At 40.5% G+C, this 23,864-nt stretch overlaps 1 protein-coding gene across 1 annotated transcript in view; it reads left to right on the top strand.

Annotated features, from left to right (window-relative positions):
- Positions 1–23,864, top strand: part of LOC109422535 (semaphorin-5A) — a 789,414-nt gene that overhangs the window by 190,002 nt on the left and 575,548 nt on the right. Inside the window, exon 3 of the mRNA XM_062858058.1 lies at positions 1,370–1,512. Within this exon, the coding sequence (XP_062714042.1) occupies positions 1,370–1,512 (143 nt within the window). The remainder of the gene's footprint in view (positions 1–1,369; positions 1,513–23,864) is intronic.

Here is a 23,864-nt window from a genome sequence, read left to right as displayed (position 1 = left end):
CAGGGCCTGCTCTAGTGGTGGTTTTCCGTCATGTCACATCATGGATCCCAGATAGAATTTGCTGAAGGAATGCCTAGCGGAAATCCTGAAGAAGTCCCTTGAAAAATTTCCCTTGAAAAATTTGAAAAAAGTCTTTGAAGATTTTTTAAGGAATTGTTGGAGAAATTCAAGTATAAATTCGTGAAATATTTTCCAAAAGAATCAATGGCGGTATTTCTCAAGGCATTTTTTTTTAAGGAATTCATGAAAGATTTTTTTTTAATTTTTAATCTAAAAACTTGAGAGAAATCCCTAATTTTTTTTAAAGAAATATTGATGACGTTTCTAGAAGAATCCTCCCTAGGAGGATTGAGGCTGCTGCAGTAGAGATTTTTTTCCCGCTGAAGTCATGCCACTACGTTCAATAAGCTAAACTATCGATGAAGTGGTGAGCGCTATCCAGAGGCACGTTCTCCTCCATTTGGGAAATTTGTGTCATTATCTGTTACATGAAACTGAGTTGAAGGAACGATTAATCCGACGAGGAGTGTGTTTTGGAGCAGAAAAATGTAGCCTTGGTGGTCATACTGCAGCATGGGACCCGGCAGAACTTGGAACTTTATAAACAAAAGCGGATATAGCAAATCCATCATTTTCGGGAGAAAAAATGCCGCCTGGTAGAAGCGGAGTGCGAGGAAATGCAACTCCCGTACCGTTTTCAAGTATCACTGAAGTTCTATCAGAATCTCAACGCAACTTCATCGTGCCGTGAATTGAAATTTGTATGGATAAGGACGGGATCTTCTTGACGGACGGGCGTAAGGTGATCCAAATGTGGAAGCAGCACTTCGGCGAAAACCTGAATCGTGCAGAGAACGCATGCACTGAAAATCAAGGCCATGGCAAGCGATTGCAATTTCCATCCTTACATTGACTTGCGACCTGACGTAGCAGACGCCATTCACGCCTAAAATTAGAATAATGATCGATCATGTGCAAGGTGTCAAGTTTTAGAGCGGTAAAATTCCGGCAGGGTTATTCCCTAGTTACCGAATTCCAACCGTTAACTGCTGTGAAAAAAACCTTCAGCCGTTCGACAATCATTGTTTGATAAAACAACACTGGGCGAATAATAATTGAATCCCTGAAGAAGGTCCTAAAAGCGACCGAAACGTATTGGTTCTTTCTGTGAGTGACCTGTATCGTTCAGAATACACCTTAAATTTGGTTGATTTCTTTTTGATTTTTTCGATCAAGTGTTTATGTTACACAACTCAACTCGTCGATTCTTTAAAATGGTTTATTATGTTCATTTGGTTATAATTTCAATATCCAACAATTATGTGAGTTCTTATTCATTCAATTTCTTTCATTATTTTTCTCCTTCCAGAATGTCACCTACAAGAAACCGCCCGACCCGCCCCAGTAGGGCACTGACCTCTTCCACCGTTCCGTTCGTGATAGCGACAATTCTCACATTGCTCGCACCCCTGATCCGGACCGAAAACGACTTCAGATACATTTCTTATCAAGGTAAGTCCATTGAAACACACGAAGAAAACCAGTCATCCCCATGTCCCATGTGCGTAAAATATCTGTGCGGCTTTCTTTGGAGTGGCCGCTCGGTCGATGCGATGATTGCCGCCTTGCAAGAAATGGCACTTTGATTGCCCATCTCCGGCCATCGATGACGATGCGATGATGGTTGTCGTCGTCGGCGAGTTGCTCCAGCTCACGCAAACCCGGAATCTCCGGTCACAAAGTAACTCATTTTTATGAAAATTAAATTTAAATGTTTATGAGTGGTCGGCGCGAAGTACGCCGCCATTAGTCGCGCCGAACGAAGTCCCAGCCTGGATGGGACACGGACATTGTTGAGTTGGGTTGCCTTTGGTTGGATTCGGTTGAGTTCCGTTTCTGGAGTAGTTGGACGAGTTCGCTCGGGGGCCGGCTTCTTTGGCGAGCTTTTGCTGGATACTACGGCTGGGAAAATGCACTATAAGGAAATGCACATAATTTTGCGTAACATCCAGTTTGCTCTGTTTAATGGCGGTCGTTTATTTAATGCAACGAAAGCACTTGCTCTCCGAGTATGATTGGCACTTTTATGGAAATTTGATTTGCAGTTATGATAATTGAACTGACTCAATCACGGTGATCAGTTGATTTGCCAAGACTGGTTGCTTTTGCAGCTTTGGAATTACTTTCATAGTGAAAAGAAAGGTATTTGGAAGATCGAATCTTTTTCATCCGGTTTTTCAAAACCCCATCTTGAATGGGAGTCCTTAAGGATTCTGATTGAAAGTTGATCTGCATTTTGTTGGGAATCTTCCAGATTGCGTTTGGTAATCCTTCTGGATTCTGTACTTCCAGTTCGGAATCCTTCCTAGATTCCGACAGGAAATCATTCTTGAATTTCGGCGGGGAATCCTTTCTGGATTCTTCCACGATTCCGCCAGGGAATCCTTTGTCGATTCCAACAAGGAATACTTCCACGATTCCAGCAGAAAAACCATCCAGAATTATGGCAGAGAATCCTCCCAGGATTCCGAGCGAATTCTTTCAGGATTCTGAGCGAATTCTTCCAGGATTCCGTTGGGTATCCTTCTAGGATTCCGTTGAGAATCCTTCCTGGGTTCCGTTGGGATTCCTTTCTGGATTCCCTTTGATTTTGTTGGGAACCCTTCCTGCATTCCGCTGAGAATCCTTCCTGGATTCTGTCGGAAATCCTTCATGGAATCCGTTGGGTATCCTTTTTGGAGTCGGTTTGAAATCCTTCCGCAATTTCGTTGGGAATTCTTCCAGGATGCTGTTGAGAATCCTTCCAGGATTCCGGCAGGGAATCCTGCCTCGATTCCGTTGGGAATTCTGCTAAGATTCCATAAGGAACCCATCCTGGATTCCGATGAGAATCCCTCGTGGATTTCAGCAGAGAATCCTTCCTAGATTTCGGCAGGGAATCCTTCTGGATTCAGAGGGAATTCCAACACGATTCCGGCAGGAAAACCTTTCAGGGTTCCGTTGGGAATCCTTCCTGGATTCCTAGGGAATTCTTCCATGATTCCGGCAGGGAATCCTTCTAGAATTCTATTGAGAATCCTCCCTCCTTCCAGGATTCCTTTCGATACCCTTTCTGGGTTCCGTTGGAATTCCTTCCTCGATTCCGTTGGAATTCCTTCTTTGATTTCGTTGGGAATCATTTCTGAATTTCGGCTCGGAATTCTTTCTGGAACGGTGTACGTACCCACCTATTCCTCAGGGATTTTTCAGGATTTGCTTCATGAATTTTCTCCAGGAATATTACCAAATAATAATTAATAAATTCTTATGGGAATTGCATCAAGAGTTCTTCGAGGTGTGTTTCCAGCAATACCTGCATGAATTTATTCAGCAACTCCATCTAGAATTTCTTCAGGAATTTCCCTCAGATTTTTTTTTTCAGATATTCCTCCAGAAATTCTTTAAGAATATCTTCAGCAATTTCTACAGAAAATAAATAGATATTTATTGAAAAACTACTCCAAGGGTTCTTTTAGAAATTTCTCAATGATTTCGCTTTAAACTTCTTGAGGAATTCCTTCAGAAATATCTTTTCTAAGATTGTTGGGATCTAGGGAGTCTCTAGTTAGCCTAGTGGTTAAGACTATGGATCGCCAATCCGGAGACGACGGGTTCGATTCCCGTTCCAGTCGGGCAAATTTTCTGGACTCCCTGGGCATAGTGTATCATTGTCCTTGCCTCACAATGTACAAATTCATGCAATGGCAGGCAAAGAAAGCCCTTCAATTAATAACTGTGGAAATACTCAAAGAACACTAAGTTGATGAGAGGCAGGCCAAGTTCCAGTCGGAACGTAGAGTCATACGGAAGAAAAAGAAGAAGGATCTAGAATTTTTCTCCATGGATTCTTTCTGAAACTTCTTCAGGAATTCCTTCGGAAGTGTCTCAAGAGGAACCATCAGTAGTTTAAAGATTTCTTCATGAATGTCAGCAATTTTCAAACATTTATCAGTGATTCTTTCGGAAATTTTTCCTGGAAGCTTGAATTTCTTAGAAAATTTCGCCAAGAAATACTAAAGAATTCCTAGAAGGTTTTTTTTTTCAAAATGTATCCTGTGATTCTTTCAGAAATATCTTCAGCGATTCCTGTAAAGTTTCCTCTACGAAATTTTTCAGATAATTTTCTACGCATTTTTACTGAAGATCTTTATAAAATCACATAAGAATTCCTGGAGATACTTCTAGAGATTACATGAAGATTTTTTTTTAATTTTTTGGAGAGAATCCTGAACAAAATTCCCTAAAGCAATTTCTGAAGTATTGCGACATTTGCACTCATTTAGACTCGGCCGAAATTCATTATCATCACAGTCGAATTTCGCACACGACTTCGCAGCGGCTGGCATACACAAGTTCCGTTGAGTTTATCACAGGGGCGTAGGATGCACAACAGGTAAACAAAATCAGTATGATTAGTGTGAAACATCGCTGGGAAATGATGATTTAGTAGATTCTCAAATTATCACAGTAGTCTAAACATCAATAAGAAACCCAATAATAGAAGGAGAAGTTCCTGGAGGAATTCCTGTGAAATATCTGGAGAACTCCGTTACTAGAAAATTTTTATGAAAAATTTCCGCAGGAATTGAAGGAAAAAAATTAGAAGGGATTTCCAAAGAAGACTCTTGAAGAGTTCCTGAATTAAACCTCGGAGCAATTTCTTCTTTCATTGGAAAAAAAAAATGCGGGAATACGTATAGAATTTGCAAACAAAGGAGAAATTCTTGATTAAATCTAAAAAAAAAATTCTTAAGGGATTCCTGGAGGATGTTTTGAAGCATACCCTAGAAGAACTCTTGCAGATACATCTGGAGGAGTTCTTGAAAAAATTTCTTGCAAAATATTTGAAAGGTACTAATGGACAGAAACCCTGAACTAATTTCTAAAGTTATTCCTAGAGGAATTTTCACAGGAATTTAGCAGTAGAGATTTAAAACAAATCTGGAAAAATCTTGAAGGAACCACTGATCGGGAAATTGATGTTTTGGAGGAATCTCTAGAGGACTGCCTGGAAAACTGAAGAATATTTTGCAGTCATTCGAAGGGAATTTTAAAAGACAATTACACAGACCGCAGAAACGTCTCAATGAATCCCAAGCGAATTTTATGATGCCAGCCGCGGAGGAGTATGTGAGGATCTTCTGGAAGATTCCATTGAAGAACTTCTAGAAGAATATCTAGTTTTATAGAGAAATTTCTGAAGAAATGTCTGAGACAATCCGCGGTAGTGAAAATAACCCTGGAGAAATATACATAGAAATTCCTGAAATTTTTGCGTTTCCTTTTACCTAGGAATTGAGAAGGTATCTGGAAATTTTTTTAATGAGTTCTCTCAGACATTCTCCCAGAAATTGATTCAAAAATAACTTCAAATTGTAACTTGTAAATTGTTAAAATTGCAGGAATTTTGTTGCAGGAAGGACTTCCCCAGAAAATGTTAAAGAATTTATTCTGGGAAATTCAAAAGGTATCATCAGAAGCTTTTTAAGGGATTTCATCAGACAATCCTCCGGACATTTCTTTAGAAATTCCTTCAGAGATTCTTTCAGGAATTCTTCCCATTATCAACACAGAAATAAAAATTAAAAAAAAATAACAAATCTTCCCATTATTTTTATGCAATTTGTGGAAGAATTCCTGAAAAAAATCCTGGACTAATATCTGAGAATATTCCAGTTGAAATCCTTGGAAGAATCTCGGAAAATATTTCTGACGGAATCACAGAAGCAATCTCTGCAGGAATCTCTGAAAGAAGTCTTTCAAGGAGTTCTTGGAGTTACCATTCAAAAAATTTCCGAAGAAATCTCTGCTCGAATGTTGGAGAAGTTTTTAGAGGAGTTTCTGAAAAACTCCATGGAGTTTTTTCTTTAAGAAATCTCTTGTTGAAATTCTTGAAGAACTCCCTAAAATTCTGAAGAAGTCTCTGGAGATATTTTTTAAGGATTTTCAGGAAGTATTCGTGCAGGAATCTCTGAAAGAATCTTCAAAGGAATTTCTGGATAAATATTCTGTAGAATCTTTGTAACATCTCAGAATTCATAGAGGAAGATCTGAAGAAATTCTACGGACATTCTTGAAAGATTCCCTGGAGGAATTATTAGAGATCTTTATGAATAAATAGTTGGATAAACTCCTCAGGACACTCTTTGTGGAATTCTCAGAAAAAAAAGTTGAACTCCTGGAGAAAACTAATAATGTTTTTTTTAAGTATTTTTTGGAAGTATTACTGGAGTAATCTGCGCATGTATTTCCGGAGAAATAAAAGATTAAATTAAGATATTTTTATTTTTATATCGTAAAGATCCGACTAGATTTTTTTCGATTTTTACTGGCTCTGCCCAGAACAAAAATATCCGTTTTGATCCCCTAGACTGTGAGTATCAGTAAAAATCGAAGATATTTCAGGGGCGCAGATGCAAAGGGGTGTAAGTGACCATTTTGTCGATTTTGAGTTGAGAATATCAAAAAATTCTTCAGATTTCAAGCTTTCAGTAACTTTCTCAAGATTATTTATACGATGATTAGAAAAATTACAATAAATTGTATAGGATAAAAAAATTGGTGAAAAACTTTAAATCTCATTTACTCGAAAGTGGGTGTTTGCCCTTCGCTTCTAACCCCCTCATTCCTGCAGAAATTCCATTGATACAGAAAAATTCATAGAAAATTAATTTCTAGATAAATTCATAGAGCGATATCTGGAAGAAATCTTGAAGCAAAAACTGTATAAGCTCTTGTAGACATCTCTTGAGGAATTCTTGCCCGAATCATTGAAAGTAATTATGCAAGAATCTCTGGAGGGATTCGTGGAGGATTTTCTGGACGAATCACTGAATTTTTTGATACATATCTGTGAGAATTTTCAAAGGAATCCACAGAGCATACCTCTAATGGACTTCTTAAAGAAATACGTGTACGAATTTCTGAAAGAATCTCTCGAAAATTTCTTGAAAAAATCGCTGGAAGAATTTATGAGGGAATTTTTGAAAGAATTTCTGAAAGAGTCACCATAGACAATTCTGAAGGAATCCCCAAGAAATTTCTGAACCTTCTGAATCTAACGATTTCATGACAATTTTTAAAAATAACATGGAAGCTATCTAAGAGGATTCTTCGAAGATTTTTCGTGAAAAACGTTCTATGGCGAATCATCTTAAATAATTTCTGGAGGAATTTTTGAAGAAATCTCCAGCAAAATCTATAAAATGTCCCTGGAAGAACTTGTAGACGAAACTTTAACGAATTTCTGAAGAAGTCTGGGAGATTTTCTGCAGAAATCCTTGTAAAAGTTTTTGGAGGAATTCACTGAAATCATTTCTGAAGGAATCCTTGGATAGTTTTCCGAAAGAAGTCCCGTTTTGATTTTCAGAAGAATGTATGGAGGAATATCTGATTAAAACTTATGAGAGCTTTTCTTCAGGAATTGCTGAAGAAATTTTTGGAGAATCCTCAGTAGGAAATTCCGAATCAAATTCTAGGGGAATTTCTGAACTATCCAAGATGTTTTAAATGAACTTTCGAGAATCCGTAGTAAATTCACTGGAAAGAATTCTTGGAGAACTTTCTAAAGTAGTCCATGGCGTAATTTCTAAATAAATCCAAGGATGGTTTTTTAAAGAAGTTTTCTTACATGTATGGAAGCGCAAAAAATGGAAAAAGTATATTTGTTATTTTTCATGTACAGTATCGGACAATAAAAATGCACCAAAGGCGTTTTCCCATACAAAATAGTCAACTTTAGATTGCCATACCTCAGTTATCTCTCAACCGATTGTTTTTATTTTTCTATGATGAACTACAAAACATTTCAATTCTCAAAAACTATTGCAAAAGTTCGGTGATAACTATTGATACAAAAGTTACAGATAGGTTGAATTTTGACAATAAAAATGCACCAAGGCAAAACGTTGTATTGCAAAAAATACTGAAGTCATATCATGTTCGTCTCTTCAGCAAATGTATTCGTCATCACACAAGAAACATATTTGCCGAAGACACCTACATGATATGACGTAATCATTTTTTGCTATGAAACTTTTTGACTTGGTGCATTTTTATTGTCAAAATTCAACCTATCTGTAAGTTTTGTATCAATAGTTATCACCGAACTTTTTCAATAGTTTTTGAGAATTGAAATGTTTTGTAGTTCGCCACAGAAAAATAAAAACAATCGGTTGAGAGATAACTGAGATATGGCAATCTAAAGTTTACTATTTTGTATGGGAGAACGGCTTTGGTGCATTTTTATTGTCCGATACTGTATGTGTTTGCAAAGGCGCTCATAGTGGAAATTAAAATATTTTTTTTTACAAATTTTGTACGGGAATCAACACTGGAAATCAGAAATTGCACGATGTCGGCCTAAAATTTAAGATGCCGGCAGTTTAACCCGTTAACGCCCAAGGTATCTCACAATTTAAATCTTCAAATAAATTTGTTATCAAGGGTCAAGTTCCAATTATATAAGCATGATTTGACAAAAAAAAAATGGATCCTCAATATCTGCAATTTTTTCTCGAGTTCTATTTCAGTACAACTTCTACGCTATCGTTAAATTCTGATCGGTATAGATACAATACAGCTCTAAACATGTGAGAGAGATGATAACCACTCAAAAAGAATAGAAAACGACTTATAAATTGGGGCAGAAATATAACCCGATAAACGCCTAAAAGTATGTAATTTTGACTGCAGTGTTCAACATTTCTCATTTTTTTTACTATTTAAATAAAGAGAGCTCGCTAACGAAACGTTAAAATACTGTAGAAGTTAGATTTTACACAGATAATGATTTCTAATAAAGTAATTGAGTTTTTCCTTTAGCTCCCCACAAACTCTCTTTACGTACTCACCACACGAAAACTTTTCAGAAATTTTGCATGTTCTAAAAAGAAAATCGTGTTAAGTACTGTTCCTTTTAATTTGTATCCTTTGACAGATACGTATTCCGCCCTCAACTATAAGATCGTCTTCGGTGTCTCGTACTTACAAGTATTCCACTAACACGGCCTGGTTCATCATTCCATGTTTTGATATAAAAGTTCAACCAGATATACTCCACACGGCTTCTTCACTTATGTTTTTTCTACTTTATGATTTTTAATTCGTGAACTATATGTGGGTTTTATGGTGTTATTCTGGGCACTATCAAAGTTACATCGAAAAGATAATGTGTCTTTCGGCTACATGAAAAATGATAAACTACCGTGATTTCGGGTGAAATTGATCGACGTGATGGCAATTTTTGTTTGTCCAAAATAAAACTTTGAACTTACAACAATTTGTAGAAAATGACCATCATCTGGCTCAAAGGTTATTGAATGATGAGTTTACATGTTTTGCAGCTAATTAGTCACATATTTCTGTATTAAATTTAATATTTTCCGAAACTGCGTGTTTGGCGAACTTCAAAGACACATTCAAACTTTTGTTACCGTAGCTGTATCGCACATTAAATAAATATTCGAATGAATGTTTATACCTGCCAAGTGTTCGCTAAACCCGATTTCATCACCAAAATTTCTATAAATATTGGTATTTATGCATAAAATTGTACTTTTTCTTAAGTAATAACTTGATTAGTATGAAAATTGCATACTTTTAGGCGTTTTCTTTAGATTTATTAAACTTAAAATTTAAATAGTTAAGAATTTACTAAACTTGTATAAATTTTACAAGTCTTTTCGTATTCTGGGATGATTAATTCAGTTGGAAAATTTATTTTCAGCACTTACAAAGACATTTCACTGACTGATCAATTTCACCCCGAAATTAAAATTTCTGATTTTTAATTTTAAATGATATTTATTAAATCTCGTAAATAAAGATAATAATAATAATAATAATAATAATAATAATAATAATAATAATAATAATAATAATGATATTTATTACAGTAAAATGATTTGAAGTTCATGTTTCAACCTCGTTGACTGAATAAACCCGTGGACGTACTTGTTTTAAAGCATTGAGTTTGACCATATCGTTAACTAAAGGGTGATACGGTCAAAATTTGGTCAAACAATTTGTTTCATAACTTGAAACTGCGTACACCAAAACAACTGAATTTTGGACCAGTAATGGTACTTTATATGTAACTTATACCATAAAATTTTCATCAAAATCGGTTTAGTATTTGCGGAGATATTGTGAATCCTGAAAACTGCAATTTTAAAATTTTGTACAAAGAGGATTAAAAAATAAGAACACGTTTTGACTCTTTCATTTATAGAGCCAGAAATACTGAACCAATTTCAATGAAAATTTTTCTGTATGTAAAGTATACATATCAAAATGTTGTGTAAAAATTTCATTCAATTTGATCCAGCCGTTACAAAGTTATATTTGTTTAGGTGGTCAAATTTTGTCAAATTTTGTCAAGTCAAGTCAAATTTTGGTCACACATTTTTTTTCATAACTTTAGATTGCGTACACCAAAACAGCTGATTTTGGATCAGTAATGGTACATTATATGTAGCTTGTACCATAAAACTTTCATCAAAATCGGTCTAGTATTTGCGGAGATATTGTTGAACCCTGAGATCTGTAATTTTAAAATTTTGTGCAAAGAGGATTCACACATTTGTACTGTTTCATTTTTAGAGCCAGAGATACTAAATCGATTTCAACGAAAATTTTTCTGTATGTGAAGTATGCATATCAAAATGTAATGTAAAAATTTCATTCAATTTGATCCAGCCGTTACAAAGTTATATTTGCTTAAGTGGCACCCGGTCAGTTTTTTTCATGTTCAAACTGCTACAACTTTGAAAGTATTCATACAAAATGGCTCAAAATTTTACTAAGAACATATTTACATAATAGTATTACACTGTAAAATTTTGATAAAAATCGGAGCAGTATTGGTAGTTCTATAATCAAAATTGTGCTTTACTGACCTTAAATTTCCGAAAATTTACTATGGAGCGCCTTTGTACAAAATTTTAAAAAGGTAGGTCGATGGTTTTATCTATATATCAACCATTACTTAATCGATTTGGATGAAAATTTTATGGTATAAGCTACATATAATGTAGCATTACTGGTCCAAAAATTAGCTGTTTTGGTGTACGCAGTCTAAAGTTATGAAAAAAATTGTTTGGCCAAATTTTGACCGTATCACCCTTTATTCAAAAATTAGAAGCCAAAAACTATGAAATGTGATCAATTTCACCCGAAATCATGGTACCCAAAAATTCAATTTCATTCGATCTACCAATTGCGATTAAGAATAACGTACCTACAAAAGTCTGAAGAACATAACGCTGGGGGAAGAACATTCCCGGTAGAAATCTGCGAAGGAATCCCGAAAGGATTTACTGAAGGATTTCTGAGAGGCATATCTGGTAGAGTTCTGAGGGAATCTCAGCTGAAAGCTTGGTAGGAATCCCTGAAATAATCATAGAAGCAATCCCGGAAGGAATTGCTGTATAAATCCCGAGCGACTACCTCGGCTCATACAAAGAATACCATTAGGATTCTTTGAATATGTTTCTACAAAACACTTTGAAAGTATACCAAAATGAATCTGTAAAGTAATTGAAGAATAAATCCGAGAAAGAATGCTGGTTAAAATTTCAGAAAGAATCCTTTCAGGATTAACTAAAGCAATTCTGGCAGAAATCTCTGAAGTTATTCCTGAAGGAATCCCGTTAAGAATACCTGAAGGAATCCTTTGAGAGACCATGACAGAAATGCCGGCCAGAAGCTGAACAGGCATTCCTACAAGAACCATAGAAGATGTCTCTATGATATAGGATTGCCCGAAAAAATATTTTTCATATTTTTTTCGGGAGGAATCCTTTAAAGAATATCATCAGGAATCCTAGAAAGAGTCTCTGAAGGAATACCAGCACAAATCCCTGAAGGAATGCAGAAAAGAATAAAAGAATCCTTTCTGGATTTTCCAAATCAAACTCCTGCAAAAATCCCTGAAGAGAACTCCGGAGCAATCCGTACAACATTCTCGGAGCAATATCTGAAGGAACGCCGGGAATAAACCTAAGAAGATTCTCGAAAGAAATACCTGAAGAAGTCCTGGAAAGAATTCCTGAAGGTATCTAAAAAAAGAACCTCAGCCCATATAATCTCATCTCAATTCTTCACCCTACTCTAGTCTCTACCTTACCGTCTTCTTTTCCCTCTATTCCATCCCTCCATCCTACGCTCTATCATAACCTTCAACCCTACCATCTGCCCTACCCTCTAAACTATCCTTTACCATAACCACTGCCCTATCCTTTACCGTACCCTCTAGTCTATATTGTGCTTAATTGTACCGTCTACCCTACTCTCTATCCTAACATTTTTCCTGCCCTCAACCCTACTCTCTATCCTACCCTCTTCCCTACCGTCTACCCTATCCTCTACCCTAGCCTTCTACTCCACTCCCTCTACTCTATCCTTCACCCAAACCCTCTACTCCACCGTCTACTCCACCTAACAACTACCCTACCATCTACCATGACCCTCTACCCCTTTTCTCATTAAGCCCGATCGGTATTATAGCTCAAAGTAACATTCCGTGGCCGCCATCTTGGATATGATCCGCCATCTTTTATTTCGAAATAGGGTCAAATATCGATTTTTGAATTCTACTTGTGAAGTCCGATCTATAGATACCTATCTTGGACTTCGAAATAGGATCGATTTTTTAATTCTACTCATGAAGCCCGATCGATAGATACCCATATTGCATGGTATTATAGATTAAACAATTTTGGATATGGTCCGCCATATTGAATTTCAAAATGGCGTCGGATATTTATTTTTGAGTTCTACTTGTGAAGCCCGATTGATAGATACCCATATTGCATAGTATCCAAAGCAGCATTGCCGTTAAAAAGCAAATATTCTGGAGTTAAGACCGCCATCTTGGAACCTAAGCCGCCATCTTGAATTTCAATACCCTTGCTACCACCTCCACATCCTAAGGAATGTGTATACCAAATTTGATTGAAATTTATTGAAGCATTTCAGAGTACTGCCTGCGTTTCGGCATACATATACAGCCATTCCATAGAAAAACGATATAGTGCATCTCCGATTGTCGTAAAACTTGGTGGGCTTGTAGTTTTTCGGAAATAATTAGACCCGTATTTATTTATTTCGTCATTAGGGTGACCAATTTTCATATAGGGTGGTCCAAAAAATTAAGGTTTTTCAAAACTAAAAATTTTCAAAAAATCGTAGCTTTCGAACCAGTTGACCGATTTTAAACTTCTTTTTTTTTGTTTGAAAGCTATTGAATTGTAGTTTTCAGGAAAAATACGTCAAAGGGCCTAAAATGTAAAGAGTACTATAAAATATGCAAATATATTAGTTTTTTCACGTTTTCATGGTCTCGGGACCAAAGAGGTACCCTGGTTTTATATTTTTATCAGAAAATTCAGGAAATTTGGCGTAACAGTAGCTAGTACCAAACTATATGACTCTCTATATTCAAAAAATCATATCTCAAAAACAAAACAACATACATTTCTTATTTTTTGATATGTTACGCCAAATTTCCTGAATTTTCTGATAAAAATATAAAACCAGGGTACCTCTTTGGTCCCGAGACCATGAAAACGTGAAAAAACTAATATATTTGCATATTTTATAGTACTCTTTACATTTTAGCCCCTTTGACGTATTTTTCCTGAAAACTACAGTTCAATAGCTTTTAAACAAAAAAAAAAGAAGTTTAAAATCGGTCAACTGGTTCAAAAGTTATGATTTTTTGAAAATTTTTAATTTTGAAAAACCTTAATTTTTTGGACCACCCTATATGAAAATTGGTCACCCTAATGACGAAATAAATAAATAGGGGTCTAATTATTTCCGAAAAACTACAAGCCCACCAAGTTTCACGACAATCGGAGATGCACTATATCGTTTTTCTATGGAATGGCTGTATAAGCATACAAATAGGCAAACATATAAACATACAAGCATAATACCATACAATCATACATTCATCGACTTTTGTATGTATTGATTAATAACTCTGCCGACGAAATGAACTGTAAATTATTAACCATTGTCAAAATTCCAGGGAAATAAATTGTTTTCGCATTGGAAAATAAGCTCATAGATCGTGACAATATGCAATCTTTGCAGCATCGTTTACGCCACCAAGTGAACCAGTCACAAACTATATTGTCCACTATGAGCAAGGTATGGTTGTGGAGAACATCTTCTCTGAAGAAAGTATTCTAAAATTTTGCATAATTCTGGAGGTATGCACATCAAAAGGACTGTCCTATAAATAGAACGCTGGGCGGATATGGGTTAATAGAGTTTTAAGCTCTAAAACCATACAATGTGGGTATATTTTGTATGGGGAAGATGCCCACCAGATATCCAAGATGGCGGTCTAAAATTCAATATGGCGGTTCAAAAATCAAGATAGCGGCTGTTTAATGGAGTTTTAGGCTCTGAAACCATGCATATGGGTATATTTGGTATGGGGAAGTTGTCTGGAGTGATGACCAGAATTTGCAAGATGGTGATTTAAAATCTAAGATGGCGTCCCAAAATTCAAGGTGGTGGCTGTTTAATGGAGTTTCAGGCTAATAAATCATTCAGTTTGAGTATATTTAGTATAGTGAGGATTTCCTGAGTCCGAAAAAAGCAACCAGATACCCCAAGATGGTGGTCTAATATCCAAGATGGCGGCTCAAAATTCAAGATTCCGACTTTTTTAGAGAGGTTAAATCTCAAACATCAGAAGTCGGATAAACGATATGATTCCTGGCGCCACGAAATGTTTTTTTGTCAAACGCTTGAATGTGTCATATTTATCAACACGTCAATTTGTAAGGTGGATTAATAAGGTTTTTTTTAAATGAATTGTGGCACGTTACATCCCTTACATAAAGCAAAAATGAACAGTTATTCAAATTAATTCAGAGCTTTATTATTATTACATTAGCCCGACAATATACTATTATGGAGCCGCACAACCTAATGGTCCTTATCACTAAACAGCTTTGAATGGAACTGCTCCAAACGTCCGCCCGTAATACAGAAATAAAAAAAAATCCAAACAAACATCACTTGACACAGCTGTGAGCTAATAACTTACTCGGTTTACTACACTTGTAGCGAGCCAGTCAGTGCTGGAGCCTAGAGATAAGCCTCCTTCCTCTGAAGTTTCCAGTTCAAACAAAAAAAAAAGTAAAACAAATGCACTTTCGCTTGTCTGAAACGTGATAGCTTCGTGCGAGTGTGTATGCTTCTTCTAGTTCATAAACCTGACATCGAAAACGACGGCGACGAACCAGTGACGGTGTGGTGTTCATTGCATTGTAAAAGTAACTCTACCGGTGCACTAGCTACGCCATTCACCAAAGCCTTTCCGGCGGTACACAGTAAAAAAATACAGGTGTGTATCAGTAACATCGTGAATATTTTTTGGTTGATAAATGGGCGATAGACAACTAAAAAGTGTTCGAACTGGATTCAAACACAGAGCTACTGAATGAGAGTCTCACGTCTTGTCCTTCACGTCTATCTGGTCGAGTTTAGAATAGAGTCATCATCTTTAATTTGGTTGAAGAAAAAATGGACAAAATTTAATTTCTTTTTGCTGTGCAGCTTTATGTTGTTCGCTTTCATGCATGTTTTACAGCACTCACAGATTATTCTTCTTCATGTCGCGTATCACATATCACTTTTAATTACCACCCATCATCCGTCGTGTGTGCCATCCCACCCGAAACGTACCCGCGTTCACCCCATTCAACTTTCAAAAGAGCCTATTCTGTACCATAAACTATCAAAAGACAGACAGAGACGAGCACTGAAAAGACGACCTAAAAAATCATTAGCTATGCAGCGTGCGTCTCGTCTAGGTTTGCAGCACACAATACGCCGCAGTCAGTCGACAATAAATCGGCCGACAGGGTGGGCGTGGATCGAAGAAATCCCAAAAATGTCGAAGCTATCAATCACCATAAAGACTATTCCTACAGACGTTCAGGTCTAGGCCTAGGGCGGGTGGTTGACCCTTGGACCGACGATTAGCAAAAATCCGTTCGCGTTATTTTTCGCTAATACCCTTGCCGTCGAAGTCCTAAACGCCCAATTGAGGGGAGTGCCTCTCACCTCCAAATCGATTTGAAGTGCAAACAGAGCCGACAAATCTTGACCAACGGCACGTAGACCTCGGTTAGAGGCGCGCGAAACCAGCGATGATGTAAGCAAGTAACGATGAATAGCACTGCACTGCATCATTGGCAAACAACACTTGTTGTCGTCGTCGTCGTCGTCGTATCTTGTACTCGTGAGCTCGTTGCAAATATTGCGGCGCTGATAAGACTTCCTTCGAGTTTTTGTCGTGTGGCTTCAAACTTTTATTGACTGGAGGGAAGTCTTGATTGCATCATTTCTTGCAGTCAAAGATTGTGTGGGAACAGCACTGAAAGAACTTTCAGAAGGATTCTGATATAATCCAAATTCATAACGGACTCCAGCGGGATTCCCAACGGAATCCAGGAGGATTCCCAACGGAATCCAGGAGGATTCCCAACGGAATCCAGGAGGATTCCCAACGGAATCCAGGAGGATTCCCAACGGAATCCAGGAGGATTCCCAACGGAATCCAGGAGGATTCCCAACGGAATCCAGGAGGATTCCCAACGGAATCCAGGAGGATTCCCAACGGAATCCAGGAGGATTCCCAACAGAATCCAGGAGGATTCCCAACGGAATCCAGGAGAATTCCCAACGGAATCCAGGAGGATTCCCTACGGAATTCAGGAGGATTCCTAACTGAATCCAGGAGGATTCCCAACGGATTCCAGGAGGATTCCCAACGGAATCCAGGAGGATTCCCAACGGAATCCAGGAGGATTCCCAACGGAATCCAGGAGGATTCCCAACGGAATCCAGGAGGATTCCCAACGGAATCCAGGAGGATTCCCAACGGAATCCAGGAGGATTCCCAACGGAATCCAGGAGAATTCCCAACGGAATCCAGGAGGATTCCCAACGGAATCCAGGATGGATTCCCAACGGAATCCAGGAGGATTCCCAACGGAATCCAGGAGGATTCCCAACGGAATCCAGGAGGATTCCCAACGGAATCCAGGAGGATTCCCAACGGAATCCAGGAGGATTCCCAACGGAATCCAGGAGAATTCCCAACGGAATCCAGGAGGATTCCCAACGGAATCCAGGAGGATTCCCAACGGAATCCAGGATGGATTCCCAACGGAATCCAGGATGGATTCCCAACGGAATCCAGGAGGATTCCCAACGGAATCCAGGAGGATTCCCAACGGAATCCAGGAGGATTCCCAACGGAATCCAGGAGGATTCCCAACGGAATCCAGGAGGATTCCCAACGGAATCCAGGAGGATTCGCAACGGAATCCAGGAGGATTCCCAACGGAATCCAGGAGGATTCCCAACGGAATCCAGGAGGATTCCCAACGGAATCCAGGAGGATTCCCAACGGAATCCAGGAGGATTCCCAACGGAATCCAGGAGGATTCCCAACGGAATCCAGGAGGATTCCCAACGGAATCCAGGAGGATTCCCAACGGAATCCAGGAGGATTCCCAACGGAATCTAGGAGGATTCCCAACGGAATCCAGGAGGATTCCCAACGGAATCCAGGAGGATTCCCAACGGAATCCAGGAGGATTCCCAACGGAATCCAGGAGGATTCCCAACGGAATCCAGGAGGATTCCCAACGGAATCCAGGAGGATTTCCAACGGAATCCAGGAGGATTCCCAACGGAGTCCAGGAGGATTCCCAACGGAATCCAGGAGGATTCCCAACGGAATCCAGGAGGATTCCCAACGGAATCCAGGAGGATTCCCAACGGAATCCAGGAGGATTCCCAACGGAATCCAGGAGGATTCCCAACGGAATCCAGGAGGATTCCCAACGGAATCCAGGAGGATTCCCAACGGAATCCAGGAGGATTCCCAACGGAATCCAGGAGGATTCCCAACGGAATCCAGGAGGATTCCCAACGGAATCCAGGAGGATTCCCAACGGAATCCAGGAGGATTCCCAACGGAATCCAGGAGGATTCCCAACGGAATCCAGGAGGATTCCCAACGGAATCCAGGATGGATTCCCAACGGAATCCAGGATGGATTCCCAACGGAATCCAGGATGGATTCCCAACGGAATCCAGGATGGATTCCCAACGGAATCCAGGATGGATTCCCAACGGAATCCAGGATGGATTCCCAACGGAATCCAGGATGGATTCCCAACGGAATCCAGGATGGATTCCCAACGGAATCCAGGATGGATTCCCAACGGAATCCAGGATGGATTCCCAACGGAATCCAGGATGGATTCCCAACGGAATCCAGGATGGATTCCCAACGGAATCCAGGATGGATTCCCAACGGAATCCAGGATGGATTCCCAACGGAATTCAGGATGGATTCCCAACGGAATCCAGGATGGATTCCCAACGGAATCCAGGAGGATTCCCAACGGAATCCAGGATGGATTCCCAACGGAATCCAGGAGGATTCCCAACGGAATCCAGGATGGATTCCCAACGGAATCCAGGATGGATTCCCAACGGAATCCAGGATGGATTCCCAACGGAATCCAGGATGGATTCCCAACGGAATCCAGGATGGATTCCCAACGGAATCCAGGATGGATTCCCAACGGAATCCAGGATGGATTCCCAACGGAATCCAGGATGGATTCCCAACGGAATCCAGGATGGATTCCCAACGGAATCCAGGATGGATTCCCAACGGAATCCAGGATGGATTCCCAACGGAATCCAGGATGGATTCCCAACGGAATCCAGGATGGATTCCCAACGGAATCCAGGATGGATTCCCAACGGAATCCAGGATGGATTCCCAACGGAATCCAGGATGGATTCCCAACGGAATCCAGGATGGATTCCCAACGGAATCCAGGATGGATTCCCAACGGAATCCAGGATGGATTCCCAACGGAATCCAGGATGGATTCCCAACGGAATCCAGGATGGATTCCCAACGGAATCCAGGATGGATTCCCAACGGAATCCAGGATGGATTCCCAACGGAATCCAGGATGGATTCCCAACGGAATCCAGGATGGATTCCCAACGGAATCCAGGATGGATTCCCAACGGAATCCAGGATGGATTCCCAACGGAATCCAGGATGGATTCCCAACGGAATCCAGGATGGATTCCCAACGGAATCCAGGATGGATTCCCAACGGAATCCAGGATGGATTCCCAACGGAATTCAGGATGGATTCCCAACGGAATCCAGGATGGATTCCCAACGGAATCCAGGATGGATTCCCAACGGAATCCAGGATGGATTCCCAACGGAATCCAGGAGGATTCCCAACGGAATCCAGGATGGATTCCCAACGGAATCCAGGATGGATTCCCAACGGAATCCAGGATGGATTCCCAACGGAATCCAGGATGGATTCCCAACGGAATCCAGGATGGATTCCCAACGGAATCCAGGATGGATTCCCAACGGAATCCAGGATGGATTCCCAACGGAATCCAGGATGGATTCCCAACGGAATCCAGGATGGATTCCCAACGGAATCCAGGATGGATTCCCAACGGAATCCAGGATGGATTCCCAACGGAATCCAGGATGGATTCCCAACGGAATCCAGGATGGATTCCCAACGGAATCCAGGATGGATTCCCAACGGAATCCAGGATGGATTCCCAACGGAATCCAGGATGGATTCCCAACGGAATCCAGGATGGATTCCCAACGGAATCCAGGATGGATTCCCAACGGAATCCAGGATGGATTCCCAACGGAATCCAGGATGGATTCCCAACGGAATCCAGGATGGATTCCCAACGGAATCCAGGATGGATTCCCAACGGAATCCAGGATGGATTCCCAACGGAATCCAGGAGGATTCCCAACGGAATCCAGGAGGATTCCCAACGGAATCCAGGAGGATTCCCAACGGAATCCAGGAGGATTCCCAAACGGATTCCGGAAGAATTCCCAAACGGAATCCGGAAGGATTCCCAAACGGAATCCGGAAGGATTTCCAAACGGAATCCGGAAAGATTCCCAAACGGAATCCGGAAGGATTCCCAAATGGAATGCGGAAGGATTCCCAAATGGAATGCGGAAGGATTCCCATACGGAATCCGGAAGGATTCCCAAATGGAATGCGGAAGGATTCCCAAATGGAATGCGGAAGGATTCCCAAACGGAACCCGGAATAAGTATAAACGCAAGTGATAATGTGACTGTTTTCAACACCAATAGAGCTCGATAACAGCTTTTGTGTCAAAGAAGAATAAATCTCTGATAAAAAATGGCAGTTTAAGCCCATTAGGAGGGAAATATTTCTGATCATTATATTAGCAGCTAGCATGTCAAAAAGTTCTCAAGATCCCATCAGGTATCAGGGGATGTCTGGAGAGCTCCAGGGCTTCTCAGGAGTGCTTCAGAGAGTCTCCGAGGGTTTCAAAGGTGTACTTGGAGGTATCAGTGGCGTTTCTGGAGGTCTCAGCAAGTACTAGGAAGTCTCAATAGCATTTACAGAGTCTCAGATGCGTTTCAAGGGGTCTCCGAGGGCTTCAGCGGGGTTCCATGGGGTCTCTGGAGCACTTCGGTGAATCTCAGGAACTATAATATAAACGACGTTTTCGAGAGTCTCGGGAAGTTCCAGGAAATCTCAGAGGTACTTCAGGGGAATTCATGAGGGTTCCAGGAGGTTGTCAGGGGCACTTTATGGGATCTCACCTCGTTCCAGAGGGACTGCGGAGGTCACAGGGCGTTTCGAGGGGTCTCAAGAGCGTTTCCGGGGGTCTGAGGGGCGTTTTTTAGGGCCTCAGGAGGCTTCAGAGAGCTCTGTGGCATTCCAAGGGGACCCAAGAAGTTCTAGGGAGTTGCAGAGGATCTCAAGGGAGGGGGGGCATTTCAAGTGTTCTTCAGAGGGCCTCAGAGGGTTCCAAGGAAGTTACAAGCGGTCTTAAAGGCGCGTCAGAGGTGTTTCAGATGGGTTTCAGGTACGGCCCTGGAGTTCCCTCAATCCCTCTGAAACGCCTCTTACACTGTTTAAGCCTTCCTTGAAAGGGCTTCAATTCCTCTAATACATACCTATGACACTGCAGTAGGCTGATCCTTTTTTTTTTTGCCTAAAATGTATAGGTTCGTTGTTGGAAAATTATCGTTTTAGCTCAGAAATAATTTCAAGTCCGTATCCCAAGGCTAAGTAGTCCATCAAGGGTCCTAAAGTTGTGAAAAATTGTATTAAATGGGATTAAAAAAAAAAACATAAAAAAACTCTTTAAAACCATAAGTGAATAGTATGCAGATAATTTTATCAGAGGTATATGTGCCACATTGAAGAGCAGTGAAGTTTTCTTTAATTCTCATCACATCGTAACAATTAGGTACTCTTCCAGGTTCAGACGAACAAATCGAACGGTTTATTCCAGTTCAAAGAAATTTTCCCTTTTGTGTTGTAACATGGCATCGAACGGTAAACCCAACGTCGCCGCTACACTACACGCATTGCCCCTGTTTAGTACTTATGTCCATCGAGATCGCAGCCGGTCACTCAGCAACACCGGCACCAACAGTAACAGTAACAGCAACAGCAGCATACTTCATCGTCCGATTCGATCAATCGCCCGAGCCATTGATGGACAGACCGCCCTCTCAATTTGGGATCCAGTTCCAAGTCCAGTCCCAGCGTCGTCGAGTAGGTAAAACCGCGCATAAAAAGTGCACCTCACTGCGCTGCACTACTGTCTGTGGTGTGGACGGACATTGACGAACGAACTGGGGTCCCAGCAGCGCTATTGTGAGTCTGGCTGGACTTTGTCAACCGGCGTGCACGCGGCGGGCTGGTAGACATCGCAGCTAGCAGCAGGTTTCTTCAATCCGATTCGAAACCTGAACGTGACCATATGTGAATTATGCCGAAGAATGCGCTAACCAACTCGTTCGGGTAGTTCGGTTACATATGTACATGTAGATGATTCCTTCGGAGAAATGAAGAACTCGCGCGGGAAAATCAATCGACGAGCTTTGAATTTTGAATGATTATCAGGAAAATGTTGTCCGGCGACGATGCTGTTGTAGGTAGGTACATACAGGGAAAATGACTACCGCTGCTGCGCTGCTGTGAGGAATGAGGTCACTTCAGCAACAGCCCATCCTGCCTCAGTCGATGCTATGATAAAACCGTTGTTACGAACGCGAAGCGTGAAGTACATTTGAATCCACACAATTCGGAACGAATTCCTTTCCAACCATTTCCTACAACTAACCAAGCGAGCCGCATCATAAAACCCCAATCAAGTTCGAACAATCAAGACCTACCACAATATAATAGGGCCCGCGATTATAAACGTAGAGCAGAGCGGCAATGTTTATCAGCATAACGAAGCAAAAGCTATGCGGCTGAGGGACTCGACTGGCTTTGAGCAGCATGATAAAATAAACAATCTGAAGCGACACCCGATGGAAACCATACCAATAGCCTAGCAGATCGGAAGCATTCTAAATGTAATCAAAATTAATCATTGAACTTGATCTTGAAAATTAGGCCAGCTGAGCATCGGGATCGTGCAAAATATGAATGGTAGATCTAATTCTGTACAAATACAATCAAATCATGTAGCTAGAGAGATTGCTCAAATTCAGGAAAATTCTCTCTGCGGAGAAGAAAATATTTCTCCTGTGAAAAACACGAAAAACCATGTACCCGCGAAAGATCATTCTAGAAATCTGGCCGCTCATATATTCATGTTAAAACACGTACTGAAAGTGTAAATGTGTAGATCGTAACGAGAGCCGCTATTACATCATCCTTTCAGGAAAGATCATGTGTAATTTTTGGTAGGCCCTGCGGCTATAAAAGAGGAAGATCAATAAAGACGACAGTCAGTTTTGTTTTTGGACTCCACACTGGATACCTCCCGGATAAGTATTTTGCTACTCAAATTCCTTTGATCCTGAACTTGCACTTGCGAAGCTTAAATTATTCTGATCACTTGATTGGATAATTCAATCCTTCTAAAGTGTTGATATTTAGAATCGTGGAAGTCTAAGTCATTGGATCGGTCAAACTTTTTCTCACTCTGGTAAGCCAAGGTTCCGAATGCGAGAAACGTTGGCATGAGTCTAGAAAAGGCCAGTTTGATTTTGATCCAAGTGTAGAGGCACTTATTTCTCACTCTGGTACGCCAAGGTTCCGAATGCGAGTAACGTTGGCATGAGTCTAGAAAGGCCTAAGTGCTCTACACACGATTTTAGACGAGTCCCAAATCATTGAATTTATCGAACTTTTTCTCACTCTGGTAAGCCAAGGTTCCGAATGCGAGAAACGTTGGCATGAGTCTAGAAAAGGCCAGTTCGATTTAGATTCAAGTGTGAAGGCATTTATTTTCTCACTCTGGTACGCCAAGGTTCCGAATGCGAGTAACGTTGGCATGAGTCTAGAAAGGCCTAAATCCTATCACACACGATTTGGACGTTCGATTTTAACTATACTCCTTCTTGAACCTCCTACCCTGAGTGAGTAGTATCGGTGTTCGAAAGTAACGCGTTCCGTCTAGTCTGTTGGTTGGCACGCACGGAATGTAATACCGTATCCCTTCGCAACGGTACCGTGAAACGATTGTGGGTTTCGTCATCCTGATCATCGTCGATTCATCATCGCGATAGCTGTGGACAAGAGTGCTGCTGGATTCAGTAAGTATTTGGTCTAGTCCCACCGCAAGAGGAACACCACACCCCGATCGTGCTGCCAATTGGAAGATTGCGCCCCGGTGCCATCGCCAACAATTTTGGTGGCTCCAGAGAGGAGGAGCTACTGCCACCAACATTTTGGTGGCCTGCCAGAGAGGAAGGA

The sequence above is a fragment of the Aedes albopictus genome, chromosome 3, assembly GCF_035046485.1.
Source record: "Aedes albopictus strain Foshan chromosome 3, AalbF5, whole genome shotgun sequence".
Taxonomy (NCBI): domain Eukaryota; kingdom Metazoa; phylum Arthropoda; class Insecta; order Diptera; family Culicidae; genus Aedes; species Aedes albopictus.
Note: the sequence above shows the minus strand (reverse complement) of the source record. Positions and strands in the feature narration are given on the sequence as shown.